Raw genomic sequence first — 19,317 nt, 5'->3', positions numbered from 1 at the left:
AACCCCTTCAAGGCACAAGTCAAGAGTGTGATGGAATACTCCCCATTTGCCTGGATGGGTGCAGTCCCAACAATTTTCAAGAAGCTTGACATCATCCAGAAAAAAACAGTGCACTCGATTGGTACCACATCCATAAATATCCATTCCCCCAACAGTGATGGTCAGGAGCAGCAGTGTATGCTATCTACAAGGTGGACTGCAGAAGTTCACCTCAGATAACCTCACAACCACTTCCATCTCAAAGGACCAGGGCAACAGATACTTCAGAAGATAACCACTTGCAAGTTCCTTTCCAAACCACTCTCCACCCAGACTTGGAAATACAAAACAACCTCGATTATCAGGAATACCAGCAACAGGGTTCCCGTGGCGATGGCAATAGCAGGAACAGGGTTCCCATGCCGATGATCATAGCAGGAACAGGGTACGCGTGGCAACGTCAATAACAGGAACAGGGTTCCTTGGAGACGGCAATAGCAGGAACAGGGTTCCCATGGCGATGGTCATAGCAGGAACAGGGTACGCGTGGCAATGTCAATAACAGGAACAGTGTTCCCGTGGCAACGGCAATAGCAGGAGCAGGGTTCCCATGGTGACGGCAAAAGCAGGGTCACGGTTACTGTGGCGATGGCAATACCAGGGACAGGGTTCCCATGGTGATGGAAATACCAGGTACAGGGTTCCCATGGTGACGGTAATAGCAGGAACAGGGTTCCCATGGTGACGGTAATAGCAGGAAATGGGTTCCCGTGGTGCCGGCAAAAACAGGGTCATGGTTTCCGTGCCGACGGCAATAGCAGGAACAGGGTTCCCACGGTGATGGCAAAAGCAGGGTCACGGTTACTGTGGTGATGGCAATACCAGGGACGGGGTTCCCATGGTGATGGAAATACCAGGGACAGGGTTCCCATGGTGACGGTAATAGCAGGAACAGGGTTCCCATGGTGACGGTAATAGCAGGAACAGGGTTCCCGTGGCGACCCTGTTCCTATTTCCACTGCCACCCCAGGCTGCTTGCTCTCGCTGTGCCTTTATTAAAATTTAATAAACGTTTTCCAGCACTTTGAGCTCTTATTCGGATAGTCTGACATTCCGATAATTGACGTTCGGATAACTGAGGTTGTTGTGTATGGCACCATTCCTTCACTCTTGCTGGGTCAAAGTCCTGGAATTCCCTCACTACTGGCATTGTGGTCGGCCTGCAGCACGTGGACTGCAGCTGTTCAAGGAAGCAGCTCACTCCACCCCCCCACCTTCTCAAGGGCAACTAGGGACTGGCGATAGATGCTGGTCCAACCTGCAACGTACACATCCTATGAATGATTTTTTTTAAATTAACAACTCTCTTTGGCCCTCAATCCATCCCTCTCCCCACTTGGCATCCAGTCTTCTGACACATTGGGCTCTGGACTTAAGGAAAAATAGCTCTTGCTTTTGAACCACAAGATGATAGTGTGAGATGTAAGGGGCCAGACACATATAGCGTTGTATAGTTTCAGTGTTCTGAATTTTTAATTCAGATATTGGTCTGAATTTTGAGTTCAAATGTGGAGGGGAAGAAATTAGTCAAAACACATCCCATTTTTCCATTATCAGATTGATATTTACAGTGATGATGGAACTGTTGATCAATCATAGCGATCAGTCTCTATCAGTTAATCCAACACAGACCTAAATATAAATTGCAGAAAACCCCAGTGGTGGAGAATTGCAGAAACCATAGGTTCAAACTCATCTGTCCTTGAACATATGCTACACTCACCATGTGTCATAACTTAGATTAATCATGATCAATCTTCCAAAATCATGTGTTCCAAAAGGAATCTATCTCATTTGCTTTTGAATGAACTAACGCTAACAGCTTCCACTGTCTCCACAGGGAACCAGTCCCATAGATTGACTTTTTGCCCACTGAACTATTACCTTCCCAGTTCAGTTTTGGATTTATCCTCACTTCAAGCCTCACATTATCCTCACAATTTATCCTCACATTATGTGTCTCTGGGTCTCACTATTCTAATTAGATTCGATTCCCTCCAGTATGGAGACAGGCCCTTCGTCCCAACAAGCCCACATCGACCCTCTGAAGAGTAACCCACCCAGACCCATTCCCCTGACACTATGGCCAGTTCACCTGGCCTGCACATCTTTGGATTATGGGAGGAAACCCACGCAGACACAGGGAGAATTTGCAAACTCCACACAGACAGTCGACTGAGGTGGGAATTGAACCCAGGTGCTGTGAGACAGCAGTGCTAACCACTGAGCCACCACGCTATTCTGGACAAGGTGAAAGAGCTTATTCTACTCAAATTTGTCCAGTCAATCAAAAATAGCAATCATTTCACCTCATCTTTCTGATTGGAACCTGCCCAGTTTATGTATTCATTCCTCACTATCCAAACACTATTTTAACTAACTTCTTTGGGAGCATTCAATGCAAAGGGATTTTGGAAGATTTACTTTCTTTAACTGTGTTCCAACTTGAGTTGGTAATTGATAAATGAGTTGATGCATGGATGTTGAACTGTGGGGAGCTTTGTAAACTAACCTCTCCATAGAAAAAAGGGCACTTGTTTTACATTCCACTCCCCAGTATCTCCACTCTGTACATTCCCAATTACCTGCATTGCACTTTAAATAGGAATATGGATCTTGTTAACATGAGCAGCAAACTCTCAGTCAATCGCCTGTTATGTTCAATGAAGGGTGGGATAGGTCCTGCGAATGGCCCTCAAACTGGGGGAGTTTGTCTAAGTATGAACACAACCATAGAATCCTTACAGTGTGGACAGAGGCCATTTGGCCCTTTGAGTCTGCACCGGCCCTCCAAAGACCATCCCACCCAGACCTAATGACCTCAACCCTATAACCCCATATTCATCATGGTTAACCCACCTAGCCTGCAAATCCCTGGACACTATGGGACAATTTAGGATGGTCAATCCATTTAACCTGCACATCTTTGGACTGTGGGAGGAAGCCATAGCGCTCAGTGAAAACCCACACAGACACAGGGAGAATGCGCAAACTCCACACAGACAGACAACACAAGGGTGGGATTGAACCTGGGTCCCTGGTGCTGTGAGGCAGCAGTGCTAACCATTGAGCTACTGTGCTGCCCAATGGAAGTCATAAAGTAAATCAAACATTTTCAGTGCAGAAGAAAGTCATTTGGTCCATTGAGTCTGTTCCAGCTGGCTGCATCTCTGATTTAGTTAGTCCTACACTTGTGTCCATAACCAAATAATACTGTAAACGCTTTCCATTCAAGTGCTTGCCCAACTCCCTTTTGAAAACCTTGATGGAATCTGCCTGCACCACCCCTTCAAGCACTGAGAAAATGTTTCACTTCATTTGTCAGTCACATTACAGCTATGCTTTTTGGTTCTTGAATCTACCACCAACGGGGAGCAGTTTCCCTCTCTTCACTCTGTCCAACCATTTCAGGTTCATAACATCACTCTTAAATCTCTTCTCAAACTTCTCTTCTCTCAGCTTCTTCAATCTGTCTGGCTGACACCCTTCATTCCTGGTATCATCCACATAGATCTTTCCTCCTCCTCCTCCTCCTCCTCAGACTCTTCAAAGATTAGTTTGGAGCCAATAGATTGAGGTGCCATGCCATTGGCTGCCCAGGTCTTAAGTGGCGGAAATCCCTCCTTAAACCTCTCTGTCCTTCCATTTCTACTCTTTACTTTGAGATAATCCTTTAAATCTAACTCTTTGACCATCATTGACCCAAAGTGTTGATTACCTGCTTGAACATTTCCCTGTGTGACCACCCAGTATAGTTTGGGTGAAATCACACCTACCCAACGCCTTGAGTGGTTTCCTTCCATTCAGGGTGTGGTAGCTGCTCCAGGCATATGCACTAACCACAACTGATCCACGGAGAACACAGGTACAACAGAAGAATCCCGGGTGGACAATGCAGAGATCAAGCATCTCCAATGACTCATGGCAATCCCTCACCTGTGACTGAGCAAAATGAAGAAGGTTTGTTCAAGAAGACACCAAATACTTCAACAGATTCCTTCAGGAGCATGCAGAGTCAAAGACTCTGAGGGAGAAGACAACCTCCTTATCTGACTGACCATTCAAGCAGCTCCTGCCCATCTACTAGCCCCGCCTGCGGCAGAATCTGTAGATAACACTGCTCTAAAGTGCCTTGGGGTGTTTAACTAAATTAGCGGCACGATGGCTTGTTCAGGAGCCCAATCTCTGTCACAGAGATTGAATTCACTTCAAGGCAGAGAAGCAGGAGTAGGCCATTCAGCTCATCAGCTCTGCTCCCCCATTCAATGAGATCGCAGATGATCCGATAATCCTCCACTCCACTTTTGTGCCTTTTTCTCCCCTCCCCACAAACCCTTCATTCTCTTACTGATCAAAACTCTGTCTATCCTAAAGCAACTATTCTATTCAAAATTCAATCGTGGCAGGAGACCTTGGGGAAGCTATATCAGTCATCTCAGAAAGGGCAAGGAGGCAAGGCATCCTTGATCCTGAGGAGCTGCTGGAGAAGAGAAAATAGGTTCTATAGCAATGTAAGTTATGGTTGTTAAAGCATGTGTCCAAATGACAATAGCTAATGCAGTTGATGAACTGCATCTTTAAAAACATAACCATGACAGACAATAGATCCTGACTATCAATTGCACCATAGAAGTCTTCAAGTACAAATCTATTGAGCTGCAGGGGAGTCACTGCTATTTAATTTATTGAACTATTGTAGTCACAGAACATTGGGTATAAACAGATCTTAGAGTTAGGCCACTGTTGGAATATTGCGTGCAATTCTGTTCTCCTTCCTATCGGAAAGATGTTGTGAAACTTGAAAGGGTTCAGAAAAGATTTACAAGGATGTTGCCAGGGTTGGAGGATTTGAGCTATAGGGAGAGGCTGAACAGGCTGGGCTGTTTTCTCTGGCGTGTCGGAGGCTGAGGGGTGACCTTATAGAGGTTTACAAAATTATGAGGGGCACAGATAGGGTAAATGGGCAGAGTCTATTCCCTGGGGTCGGGGAGTCCAGAACTAGAGGGCATAGGTTTAGGGGTGAGAGGGGAAAGATATAAAAGAGACCTAAGCGGCAACTTTTTCACGCAGAGAGTGGTGCGTGTATGGAATGAGCTGCCAGAGGATGTGGTGGAGGCTGGTACAATTGCAACATTTAAGAGGCATTTGGACGGGTACATGAATAGGAAGGGTTTGGAGGGATATGGACCGGGTGCTGGCAGGTGGGACTAGATTGGGTTGGGATATCTGGTCGGCGTGGACAGGTTGGACCAAAGGGACTGCTTCCGTGCTGTACATCTCTATGACTCCATGACTATGACCTCTGAACTAATGACTGCACAGCACACCAATGGAGTGCCGGGTATTCTATCCTTTCAATTTCACTGTCGTCGTTTATCAATAGATCGAAGACCCTATGATGAGATGGGGGGGAGGGCTGGTGAGGGGAAAAGGGTAAAACATGTTCAATCAGCACCAGCCATAACCGTGATGGTTATTGGTGGGGGGGTTAAATTATTACATATTTCCACAGTCTTTTCTCCTTGTGCTCATGGACTTGCTGTGCTCACTGGTTTATTTTAGTACCTTCTGAAAACTTAATGTTTCTCTGATTCTGTTGCAGCCAGCCCCAGTTTTATCATCTCACCTTTGGGAGTGTTCCTTTCAGCTGCCTCAACCCCAAAATTCAGGAATTCCACTCACCCACCAACCCCCTCCTTTTGAAGGCACATGTTGGGCCAGGTCTTTGAACAGCACATTATAAATTTGCCACCTTCTCTCATTCAGTATCAGTTTTACCTGTCTGACTCGGCTCCTGTGAAGCACTTATGGTGAATGGGATACAAGTCTTTGTAAATGTTGGTTCATGTGAATTCAATCTTTAACTAATCGAGGGGTAGATTAGATTAGATTCCCTACAGTGTGAAACTGGCCCTTAAGCCCAACAAGTCCACACCGACCCTCCGAAGAGCAACCCACCCAGACCCATTTACCCCTGACTAATGTACCTAACACTATGGGCAACTTAGATTAGATTAGATTACTTAGCATGGCCAATCCACCCTGACCTGCACAGCTTTGGATTGTGGGAGGAAACCGGAGCACCCGGAGGAAACCCATACAGACACAGAGAGAATGTGCAAACTCCACACAGTCACCCGAGGTGGGAATCAAACCCAGGCCCCTGGTGCTGTGAGGCAGCAGTGCTAACCACTGAGCCACTGTGCCGCCACATTGCACCAATGGGAATGAGAAAAAACGCCAGTACTTTGGTTGGTCAAAGCCTTAGTAAACTGTCACTTGCACTGTGCATGGCAGAACATCCCAAAGTTCAAAGGTGAATTGTGAGACCCAGTGCTCTGGTGAGTGAATGTACTGCCTTTTGTGGTAATGAGGTACAGACGTAAGACTCCAGAGTAGCTACCACTCTATGTGAAATTGCTCAGCTCCCTCAGATTTGTTTTGCATGCAATATAGGCTGATCATGCCGTACAAATACATTAGAGTAATAGAACAGATCAAAGAATAGAACATTACGACTGCTGAGAAGGAACAATTTGCCATTCTAGTGAGTTAATTGGTCATTAATGTATTTGTGATAGCTCATGGGATAGTAGGGTTTGATTACACTCCCACTGGGAGTATACTTTGCTATACTGTCAAGTAACAATACTGGGAAAGTCCATGTGTGTGGCTGTTGAGCCCAAGCAGAACCATTCTTGGTTGTAATGGCTCCCCAAAGCATTTGAAGAGAAAAGATTTTCCAGTCACGTGTGCATGTTGCATTTCAGAATTAGAAAGTCATGGGTTCAAGCACCACCTCAGGAATTTGGGGCTTCTAATCTAGGCTGAAGTTCTAACATGGTGCAGAGGGTGTCCTGTGATGTCTGAGGCATTTCATTTTGGATAAAGCATTAAACCCAAAGTCCTGGTTTTCTCAGATAGATACGAAAGATAGCACAATACCAGGTAAGAATTTCCTAGTGCTGTGACCAAGGCAGATCTCACAATCAGAATGTGCTAAAGCTGAGGGACATATCATTTATTTCAATTTATTCTGTGAGTTTGCATGTGTGCAGATTGAATGCCTTGTTTGCCCAGTAGTGACTTTGACATAATTTAATAGTAGTTAAGATTCTGTATCTTAATCATTCTATTTAAAATTCCAAATGTTTCACAAAATCAGGTCCAAAGAGTAATATGGTTGGAGTTTGCTTATATTTAGGTCATCATAATTCCTACAAAGATCACTATCCTGTAAAGACTGGAATTGTCAATGGCCAAGAGAAATACTGACAGGGCAGTATTTCCCAGTTCATGCTTTTTACTGTAACGGACAAACTAAAATCACATCTACTCAATCATACTTATCGGGCAACTGAGAAACTGAGCTACAGAAATAAATTTCTGCATTACCTAGTTACCTGGTCATCAGGATTTAGTTCTAAGCCCGAATTGACTTTTCAAATACTCCATAGAAAAGTCTTCCAGGACTTCCTGCATCAATTTGAAGAATTAAGGTTAGACCATTCAGGGGAGATGTTAGAAACGCGTCTACACAAAGAGAATGGTAGTGGTTTGGAACTCTCCTCCATAATTGACAGTGGATGATGGATCCGTTGTTAGTTTTAAACTGGAGGGGTTTTTTGTTGTAAAAACATATTGGGGTTTTTGAACAAAGACAGGTATATGGAGTTAGGTCACAGATCAACCATGATCTCACTGAATGATGAAACAGGCTTGAAGTGCTCGAATGGTCTTATGCTGTTCTTATGTTCTAGCAACAAGGTCAACACCGGTGATTCGTTACTCCTTAAAACTCCATGGAAATTGTCTGTTTGAATAGAGAATCATTTCCCTCTAGCAATACGCTTGGTGGCTAACAGTTTTAAAACATTATCTGCCTTACAGAGCAGCAGATGCTTTCCTCTCCCTCTCCTAGTCTCTCAAGGTCTGTGAACCATATAAACCAAAACAGATGGTCAAACATCTGGTTCTCTAGTTGGTCTTCTTATGAATGCTTGGCTGAGCTCCAGAACTCACTAATGGATTAGCTTGACTGAGAGTCTGTTTTCATAGAATGGATGAGCAGTATTTGCTTTGATTGTTTGTGATGTTTATGGGGATGTAACAAGTTATTTCTTATTCAATCTTTTTGTTCTTCGAATAAGGTTGAGTGGTGTGAAGTTGTGTAAAGCTTCTACTATTGATATCACAATGGCTTTATCTGATTGACACTTCTTCAGAAACATTGCAACTTTTTTATTTCAAAGCAACTTTCCCCTGCCTACTTTTAATTGCCATTGTTATTGTATGTCTCATTGGCTCTATCATGCACAGTGGTAACTTGGCATGAGATGTGGGCATATCTGGTGCAGGGCATTTGTTGACCCTCTCTGATTGACCTTATGAAGGGCTCCAGCCCGAAACGTCGAATTTCCCGCTCCTCGGATGCTGCCTGACCTGCTGTGCTTTTCCAGCAGCACACTCTCAACTTAAACTGGGCCATTTGAGAAGATAGCCGTTGTGCAGTTGGAGTCGCGTGTCGGCCAGAGCAGAAAAAGATGGCAGATTTCTTTAATTGAAAAGCATTAGAAAACCAGACTTTTTTTTTATAAAGGACATTCGACAGTGGATATTACGTGAATTTCACTTCACTGAATGCCACTTTCACCACAGTGGCTGCGCCTGTGAATATTAGCCTGGATTTCTACTCTAATGTTAAGGTGAAGCCGCCAGTGTCCTACCAGACCATAGGGCTGTTCTCTCTCTCTCTCTCTCTCATTAATTGATGGTAGGTTAAGGTGAGGGGTCACCATGCCTCAGGCGAGGGGAGACGCTGAGAGGGAGACCCTCAGCCGGCGATGGAACTGAACGCATGCCGGTGTCACCTCAAACCAGGCATCCAAGTGACATTATCCAGCACCGCCTCCCCTCACTGCAAGGTTAGTTTTCTTTTATGTTGAGGGTAGGGGTGGGCAGGGGTCGGTTGGGTTCCAGGGTGGTGTTGCTGTGCTTAAAGTTGTGAATGGGGCTGGCAGCGAGTGGGGAAATGTGTCACATCCCCTCAAAGCATCTTGAGGAATTGAATGTGAGTGCGTCACAGGGTGTTCGGGCACGTGTAATTCGCAGACCTCAGTCTGGTGGCTGCGAGTAGGGGCCAGTGGGACAGGGCAGTGTGTGTGTGTGTGTGTGTGTGTGTTTGTGTAGACCAACTTGAGCCACTGCCGTGACCCTGGAGTTGGAGAGCACCCTGCAGATTCGGGCACCCTCTCGCAATTAACGTTAAGACCGTCCAATCCTCTGGTCCAGGGGAAGCGGGGTTGGGGGAGGGGGGCGGGAAGCAAAATAAAAAAAGTTGCCAAAATTCCCAGGTACGTTTCCCAGCCTCCATTCTTAAAGGGGAGGCGCCGCGTCGAGGCTCTTGGTTGTGTGTGTGTCTTACGCCGATAATTTGTAGAGAGGGGGTGGGGAGGGGAACACAAAGGCCACTCTTCAGCGACTTGCACCTTTAAGGGGATCGATTATGGCAAATCTCTCCTGAGGTGAAATCAGTGAGAAAAAGAACTATCTGAGGGTTAAAAAGGAAAGGAAGATAGCAGAAAGAGAGAGAAAGAAAGGGATTAGGAAGTACAGCAAAAGGTGGGGAGGGGGGTAGAGAGAGAGAGAAAGTGGAGCTCTCGCCAACGCGGAGGTTGGGATGGTGTCGGTAATTGGCGTTTGACGATGCGGTACTGGGTGAGTCACACTTGGAGGTGGCTGGCGTTAGCACTCCCCACACACATCCACGTTGCCTTTAATTTCTCCTAGTAGCTGCATGCACTGTCGTCCATGATCGAGCTCTGGAACTAGCTGCAACACAAAAAAAAACCCATAACAGACGGGGCCAAAGGAACAATGTCTTATGCCTCCTTTCGAGGTAAGTGCCTTCATTTTATTTTTCAATATATAATGCAGGCCGTATCCTGCAATGGTTCCTCTGTGTGTGTGAGTGTGTGTGTGTGTGCGTGTGTCAAAGAGAGATTTAATCTACCTTTATCACCCCCCCCCCCCTCCTCAAACCAATCCTTTCCCAGTCTCCCCTCAATCCCCCGTTTTCCTTTGGATAGCGATTGCTTGAGGGTTTTATTTTTTTTAAGAAGGATGCAGTTTTGGCTTGCATGACGCAGGCAATTGATTCAATCCGTGTTGCAGTTGGCATCTTGTTTTTAGGAGGAGAGCAAAGCAATAATAGAGTAAAGGTTGTTTTAAGATGACAAGGGGTTGACACCGTGGGGGTGGGGAAACAAAAAAAAATTCGCGGGTGGGAGCAGTTGTGCCGATAGGTAATAAGGAGGGAGATGACGCTGGAAAGGGAGACTGGAGCGTTTGGGTGGTTCTGTTTTGGCTGGTTTAGTCCCACCAGGGGTTTCAGCACCGCGGACAGCTCCGAGCGCACACGGCCCGGGCCTGGCTGGTTAAGTCCCACCGGGGGGTTTCAGCACCACGGACAGCTCCCAGCGCACACGGCCCGGCCTCCAGGACAGCGACTTGCATCGGCCTGTTTTCCATGGACAACGGTGCACGCACGCTGTCCATGAGTCAATCTTCTCCCCCCCCCCCCCCCCCACACACACACTCACACCTACCCCCTCTTCCCAACTCTCCCAATCCACCTTCCCCCCCCCCCCACTCCTGTCCGTGCTTCTTGTTTTTGGAAGGACACCGTGCACCCCTGTGCAAAGTCGTTATGTAATCCACAGATGACACACTAGGGGGGACGGAAGGGGCGCGTCGGGCCGTACGGCCTCCTGCCGGGACATTGCAAGAGGGGGCCTTGAGAAAACCTCTGATATTGTGCAGGGAGTCGAAGCAGCAGTGTAGTTTGGCTTTATTGTGTGCGCCGGTGTGTCTTTTTCCTCTCTAGATAAACGCCATGTGATCAGTTCCACACCACCCTCTCACCCCCCCCCCCCCCCCCCCCCCCCCCATCTAAATCGCTCTGATTTTTCCTTTGGTTCCCGATTGAAGTGTTCTCCAGGCGAGATATTTCCAAACACAGTGGCAATCGCCAGCAGCTACCAACCGACTGGGACAGTACGTCCCTTAAGAGCTATTGATGGCCTCTGAACCGGGAAGTGGGTTGTCCGGGGGTTGGGATAGAGCGGATGGTAACACGGCAGCAGCTACCGAGATGCTTTAAGTGCACAGAGCTGGGATGGGGGACTCGTGTTGCACGGCTGTCCCGGCCTGAGGTGGCCTGAGAGAGCCGGTGGTAGCTGGCGGTGCAGAACTGCTCGGTTGAGGTCTGGATGAGCACCCCTCGATCACAGGACGAGCCAGCCACTCTGCGGTTACCTTCTCTCTCCGAAACATTTGAACAGAACAGGAGCACGCGGGCTGCCTGTTTCTCCCCCCACCCCAGCCCTGCTGCAGTCTGTTTCATGTGTTTTACACAATTCTGAGGAGGAGGAGCAGGAGGCTGTAAGTTATGTCCGAGGCTTTGACTCGAGGCCCATTACGACGCGTTCGTGATTTCATTACACGTGAGTTAGCGTCACTTTGAGTATTTACCTCACTGACTGTCAACAGCTCACGGGTTCCGGTGCTGTAAATACAGAATAATAGATAGCCTGGGAGTGAGTTACAGACTGGAATCTAATCGAGGGGTTCAGATGATTTATATACAGAATAATGGATACCTGGGAGTGAGTTACAGACTGGAATCTAATCGAGGGGTTCAGATGGTTTATATACAGAATAATGGATATCTGGGAGTGAGTTACAGACTGGAATCTAATCGAGGGGTTCAGATGGTTTATATACAGAATAATGGATATCTGGGAGTGAGTTACAGACTGGAATCTAATCGAGGGGTTCAGATGGTTTATGTACAGAATAATGGATACCTGGGAGTGAGTTACAGACTGGAATCTAATCGAGGGGTTCAGATGGTTTATGTACAGAATAATGGATATCTGGGAGTGAGTTACAGACTGGAATCTAATCGAGGGGTTCAGATGGTTTATGTACAGAATAATGGATACCTGGGAGTGAGTTACAGACTGGAATCTAATCGAGGGGTTCAGATGGTTTATATACAGAATAATTGGTACCTGGGAGTGAGTTACAGACTGGAATCTAATCGAGGGGTTCAGATGGTTTATATATAGAATAACGGATACCTGGGGGTGAGTTACAGACTGGAATCTAATCGAGAGGTTCAGATGGTATATATACAGAATAATGTATACCTGGGAGTGAGTTACAGACTGGAATCTAATCGAGGGGTTCAGATGGTTTATATACAGAATAACGGACACCTGGGGGTGAGTTACAGACTGGAATCTAATCGAGGGGTTCAGATGGTTTATATATAGAATAACGGATACCTGGGGGTGAGTTACAGACTGGAATCTAATCGAGGGGTTCAGATGCTTTATATACAGAATAATGGATACCTGGGGGTGAGTTACAGACTGGAATCTAATCGAGGGGTTCAGTTGGTTTATATACAGAATAATGGATACCTGGGAGTGAGGTACAGACTGGAATCTAATCGAGGGGTTCAGATGGTTTATATACAGAATAATGGATACCTGGGAGTGAGTTACAGACTGGAATCTAATCGAGGGGTTCAGATGGTTTATATACAGAATAATGGATACCTGAGAGTGAGTTACAGACTGGAATCTAATCGAGAGGTTCCGGTGGTTTATATACCGAATAATGGATACCTGGGAGTGAGTTACAGACTGGAATCTAATCGAGGGGTTCAGGTGGTTTATATACAGAATAATGGATACCTGGGAGTGAGTTACAGGCTGGAATCTAATCGAGGGGTTCAGATGGTTGATATGTAGAATAATGCATACCTGGGAGTGAGTTACAGACTGGAATCTAATCGAGGGGTTCCGGTGCTGTAAATACAGAGTAATAGATAGCCTGGGAGTGAGTTACAGACTGGAATCTAACCGATGGGTTCAGATGGTTTATATACAGAATAATGGATACCTGGGAGTGAGTTACAGACTGGAATCTAATCGAGGGGTTCAGATGGTTTATATATAGAATAATGGATACCTGGGAGTGAGTTACAGACTGGAATCTAATCGAGGGGTTCAGATGGTTTATATACAGAATAATGGATACCTGGGGGTGAGTTACAGACTGGAATCTAATCGAGGGGTTCAGATGGTTTATATATAGAATATTGGATACCTGGGGGTGAGTTACAGACTGGAATCTAATCGAGGGGTTCAGATGGTTTATATACAGAATAATGGATACCTGGGAGTGAGTTACAGACTGGAATCTAATCGAGGGGTTCAGATGGTTTATATACAGAATAATGGATACCTGGGAGTGAGTTACAGACTGGAACCTAATTGAGGGGTTCGGATGGTTGATATGTAGAATAATGGATACCTGGGAGTGAGTTACAGACTGGAATCTATTGGAAGGATTCAGATTGATTACATACACAATAATGGATACCTGTGAGTGTGTTTCACGATGGAATCTAATCGATGGTTCTTATTTGAAGAATGATAGATATCAGACAATGAATTCCACTTGAGAGTAATTGAAGAGCTTGGATTTCAATCCTAAGTATTGGTATATCCTGTTCTACCATTCATTGCAATCAAAGCTGATCTTTATCTTAAATTCCATTCACCAATCTTGGTTTTATGTACTTTCATACTCTTGTCGAACAAAAATCTTTTTGAGCTTCTATGAACTTTGTTGTAGAAAAAATTCGATGTTGCTGCTACCTTTTGCATATGAAATGACTTGGCTGTTATCTTAACGTTGAATCTGTGTGTTCTACAGTTCCTCCACCAATGGAAAAGACTTTCCTCCATCTCTCCCACATCGATCCCTTTTAAATTCCTAATAACCTTCATCATTCCGGAATGCACACCAAGTTTATGTGATCGCCCATCCATTAATTCTTAGGGTTGGGGTAACATTCTAGTGAACGTGTGCTACTCCCTTTCAAAGACTGATTTATCTTTGTGCCCAGTACCATACTCAGTGCTCTAGATGTTGTCGAACTGGGACTTTATGTCAGTGTAGCAAAACCTCCTCACCTGTATATTCTGGTCTTTCAGTTATAAGGGCAACATTATATGAGTCTTTTTGATGATTATTTGATGACAACATTTAAGTGATTCGTGTACATAGACCTGCAGTTTTCCTTGGACCTTCACTGTTCCTAGCCTATTTAAACAGTACTGGGATCTCTACTCATTTTATCTACTCAAAATAGATGACCTCCTTACTATTGCTGCACAAGCTGAATAGGGTAGTTCAGCGTTGGCTGTTTTATTTATCAAACAATGTGATATCTTATAGATTAGAACCAACCTATGTGTTTAAATGGTGTAAATTTTAGTTCAGAAGATTGTCAGGAATATGAACACTTCATTATCAATCTGAATTGGAAGAATTACCAAGAGCCTCGTAAATTTCCATTTGTGATTACATACCGAGACCTTCCAGTTTGTTGGGTAGTTTCGAAAAAAAAAAATTTTTTTAAATGAATACCCACAATTCGTTAAATTGTTATTGAAGCTTGACACATTCTAAGACCTAACATCGTGTGAAATGCAGACTGGAAGCTAGTGAAGGCTTTCTGATGATTTATATGTGCATCAATGGAAGTGAATTACATGCACATTGTAACTGTAGTTCAGATGGTTTACACATTGAATAATGGATACCTGAGAGTTTTTTACAGGCTGAAATCTAATTGGAGAACTCAGATGGTTTATATATCAAATAGTGGATCCCCAGGAATGATTTACAATCTGGAATCAGAGCGAGATGTTTAGATGAATTTCTCAGTAATATGTAAGGGGTATGTTTATTTATTTTGAGTGGATTGTAAGCTTTAAGAACCTGGCAATGTTGTTTGTCAGGCAGTGTGGAGTTGGTGAGCTGACTGCATTCAGTGCCAGTTATATGTGTCACACAGCAGTGACTTTAAATGCAGGACTGACAGCTAACACTTTGTGTGCAACTGGCGCAGGGTTGACCTTGAGACTGAAGACTTGTAGCAGCTTCATGGAGAGAGGGAAAAAGATGGCAATTGCCTCTAAGGAAACCAGCACAGGTAGAAGACATTCCACATGCTGACTGGTTGAACTTAGTGGTGCAGCCTATTATGTATATTTAAGTGCATTGTAGATTCAGCTATTTCATATTTTTAATCTTTGGGCCAATCATTTTCCATGCAGTTTTTCTCATTTCTTGCATTTTATTTATTTTTTCAAAATCATCTGTGTGTGCCAGTTATTTTTCTTCAGTTTGAACTTCCCAAAACTCCTGTCCTTTCTCCCAAGTGTATTAGTCTAATTTTTTTGGACTATTTTTGCATGTTTCTCACACACAAAAAATGTATATATTAAGAATGAATACACCTGATGACCTGTGTATGAAATTGGATGTGTATATACAAACACGCTCCCCTCTCATGTTCAGTCTCTTCTAGTGCATTCCCACACTCTACTTTCTCACATGGGAAGCCGTTCAGATATATACCTGCTCCCTCGCTTTGTTTTACACATTGGTCTTCTTGGCCAAGCCCTCTCTGTGGTATGGTACACAGCCAAGCCAGTGCACTGCTGTGTTCCCATTCCAATATTCACTGGTATATCCACGCAAGCGTACACCGTCTCACATGCTGGCCTGAATTTTCACTTTCTGACTTTGAGAATGTAGATTTAAGATATCTTCTGGCTCAACTAAACCCGACCCGGGAGAAAGTAACGAGTTTCCATGGCGAGGTTTGAGGCGGGGTTCTGCGGGTTCTCTAATACTCCGATTGGGTGACACAGGCAATCTGCAAAACCTGCAGGCCTGGGCTGCGAGGGATGCCTGTACTGATGCACCAACACCTTGTTCCTCATTGCACACTGACTCTCCATTTATGCCACTTCACATCCGTTACCTGCCTCTCATGGCTCCTGGTATGCAGTGCTCTGCTTTGTACTCACCACTGTGGCCCCACTTACCCTCCACATAGCTCCTCTGTCCCTCCATCCAATCTCCAAGGCCTTTAGAGTGTCTGTGTTATGCATCCAATGAGCCTTTATGGCCTCCATAAGAGCTTAATGTCTCACACACCACCCTTTGCCTTGGCACCTACCTTGCCAACTCACTGAGTATCGACTATGGCAAACCTCAGAAACCATGCTGAGAAAGCAACATGAAATTAAGTTTTGACTGTCTGTTGAAGAATTATTTTTTCCTTTAAAAAAAACTACCTCTTACGTTCCTTTAATTCGGAGAAAGACAAACATTGAAATTCATAAGCCTGGAGCTACCAATTAAAGCTGTGAAGTAGTTGGCACTTCCCTGTAACAATGGAAAGTTGTGCAATCAGTCTTGTAGTACTAACTCGGTCATGATAACCCTCAGGCTTACATCAACAGCTAAAGTGAAAAAAACAAGGAGTGAAGTTTTGTCAACACTGCAGTTTTCTTTCAAATAATTACAGTACAGAGCTTTAAATACTTAATACCTTTAACAGTCACCTTGAGCAGTTCCAGTGAGTTTATGCACTCGTATGCACATTTATGTCTCCCTTTAACAATGCCAAAAAAAAACTTTGTTATCTCCAACAGACACCTGACCTCCCCAAATGAGTCCCAGGAGCATATTCAAAGGGTATTCTAGATTTCTAGATTCCCTACGATGTGGAAACAGGCCCTTCGGCCCAACAAGTCCACACCGACCCTCCGAAGAGAACCCACCTAGACCCATTCCCCTACGTTTACCACTGATTAATCCACCTAACACTAAGGGCAATTTAGCATGGCCAATTCACCGAACCTGCACATCTTTGGACTGTGGGAGGAAACTGGAGCACCCAGAGGAAACCCACGCAGAATTGAACCCCGGTCCCTAGTGCTGTGAGGCAGCAGTGCTAACCACGAGCCACCATATCTTACTTCTCAAAGTGTATCCCTACTTTTCCAAGCTACTCTGCATGGTTTAGATGTGATCGTACTGGGTCTAATCTGCACGCATTCTGTTTCCCATACCTGACTAACAAGCGTCAGACATGGTTAGTGGCGTCTGCAGTTTTATATGAGCAGCTGCCTCGAGAATCTCAGCCATGCAATGGACACCTACACCACCCTCCCCACTCCCCTCCAGAATTGGTCAGTGCCTCTAGGGTATTCAGCTTTCTTAATGCCAGAGGGGCTCTCTGTCACTGTGAAATTGCAGGCCTCTGTTTTCACTCTTGTACACTTTAAGTCATCACAGGCATGGTGTCATGCACAAATATGCCTGCTCTCATGCACACACAGACTTTCACATGTACTTACACAAGCACAGATGACCAAGTGCAAATGTCCCAAGATATAAATGCATATTTCCAGTTACTCAAGCATGGACACACTTGTGCGCTTTCACACTCGTTTTCTTGCACTGCCTTAAACACTTTCAGCATGCAAACTCTTGCACAACTTTCCCACATTCCGACTCACAATTCAGTACTGCATGTGTATTAATTGAGAATACATTGAGAATGAGTGCACTGGCTGCAATAACTTTGAAAGTGTTGGTTGTGCTGTGCCCAGGACGTTTAGTGACGTACAGTGTATGAGGTGGCTGTGATTTTTTTCGCTTAAATTTGGATAAATCCCACTGCTTTTTCATTGTGGGAGTACTGTTGCTCCATTTAGGTTTGAACTCTGTTATTGAGTGCATTCCTTTTTCAAGTAGTAGGGCTGTTTCTTCTGTTTCAAAGGCATCTGTGCAAGTCTCTACAGAATAGTAGATGCATTCCGTTCTGAAGGTTTGGCTCATTACCATAATGACGCAGAACACTGGGTAGAGCTCTAGCCCAATGCAGCAAAGGTGCCGAATTGTGGGAACTGCAAAATTGTACTGTAGTTGGAAAGGCCCGTGAACTGCAAGTGGCAAAAATAGAATGTGCAACAGTTCTTAGAACAGGAAAGAAAGAAGGATCTTAATCGAGTACCTTGTCCAACCTCAAGACATTCCAAAACGCTTGAAGTCCACTGAAATACTTTTTGAAGAGGAGTCTTTGTTGTGATGTGAGAAAGCCAACACATTTGCACATGACAAGCTCTGGTAAACAGCAGTGGGTTAATGGTCAGATAACCAATTTTATTGGTGTTAGTTGAGGGGGATTGAACATTGACCTGGCAAAGTCACGTGAGAATGGCCAACTCCAGAGAGCACTGGGGCCTCTGTTTAACGTCACCCCCAAGAGTGCAGCACTCCTTCAGGTTAGACGCCAAAGGATATGGGGAGAAAGCAGGAGTAGGGGGTTTGAGTTAGATGATAGCTGTGATCATATGAATCAGATGTTGAGCATCTGGAGCCGACTCGGAGGATTGAATAGCCTGCTCCTACTCACATTTTCTACGTTTCAATGATCCAGTGTAGCTTCAGCCCAAGTTCCCTCTGAACTCAGTCACCCATCCTCAACAGCACCACCCTTTCCCAGCCACTCACCCTCAAAGTTGAAACGAGGGGTCACGGTGCTTGCAGAAAGTTGGCATTATCTTGGTTACCCATCATGCTTTGCTGATTTTTGGTCAGCCCGATGAGGCTTCGTTTTGTTCGTTGCCAAGGAATTCGCGCCACTTTGTCGTTAAGGGGCCTTGATGTTATCACAGTTACGACCCGTCTGGTTTGCATTCTGATGCCAGCCAGTCTGCCATCACAGTTACCGTGGGAACCTCTGCTTGCATTAGTGGGGTGCTCACCAGGAGGTGAAACGGCACCATAAGGATTTCGGCATTTATCGGTGAGAGGCTCTCGCTGAGCCTCGCAAGGAGATATTGTGACAGGAAACGTGAAGATTGGCCCAAGATTGAGGGTGTCACTGAAGGAGAGAAGGGCGGTGAGGGACAGAAGTTCAGGGAGAGATCTCCAGAGTCCAGAGTCAAGGTGATTGAAAACTGCCAATGGTGGAGTGAAGCCAGTGAAGAGAGCAGAAGGGATCCAGAGATGGGACGGATGCAGAGATGTCATCGGATTGCAGTAGTGGGTGAAGTCATCGAGGTGAAAGATGGGGTGACACTATGGGGAAATGTGGACACTGAGACACCTATTGTAAGGTTTAAGGGTGTTGCTGAACTGGAACTAAACGAGTCTTGGTTGAGTCCACATTTACAGAGACTATTGGATGGGAGGGTGGCCTAGGATAGTCACTTTCACAGGCAACAAAGACATGACTGGGGATGTTAACTGCAGATGGACTGAGGCAGGGCCAGAGGAGGGTAATAATATGGAAGAGAGATAGGCAGATAGTGCCTTCCTTGGGGAATGCAT

General features: G+C 45.2%; 1 protein-coding gene across 12 annotated transcripts in view; it reads left to right on the top strand.

Moving 5' to 3' along the window:
* The first annotated feature begins 9,690 nt into the window (after window positions 1–9,690).
* Window positions 9,691–19,317, top strand: part of LOC140455148 (ras/Rap GTPase-activating protein SynGAP-like) — a 1,171,996-nt gene continuing 1,162,369 nt past the window's right edge. For 3 of the 12 annotated variants that reach the window (XM_072549832.1, XM_072549831.1, XM_072549829.1), the window contains exon 1: window positions 9,691–9,937. In XM_072549832.1, coding sequence (XP_072405933.1) covers window positions 9,916–9,937 — 22 coding nt within the window. In that variant the 5' untranslated portion in view covers window positions 9,691–9,915. The remainder of the gene's footprint in view (window positions 9,938–19,317) is intronic. The other 9 variants (XM_072549839.1, XM_072549837.1, XM_072549842.1 and 6 more) reach the window with 5 other exon arrangements.

Source organism: Chiloscyllium punctatum, chromosome 30 (genome assembly GCF_047496795.1).
Source record: "Chiloscyllium punctatum isolate Juve2018m chromosome 30, sChiPun1.3, whole genome shotgun sequence".
NCBI classification, from domain to species: domain Eukaryota; kingdom Metazoa; phylum Chordata; class Chondrichthyes; order Orectolobiformes; family Hemiscylliidae; genus Chiloscyllium; species Chiloscyllium punctatum.
The sequence above is the reverse complement of the archived record's forward strand: the minus strand, read 5'-3'. Positions and strand labels throughout refer to the sequence as shown.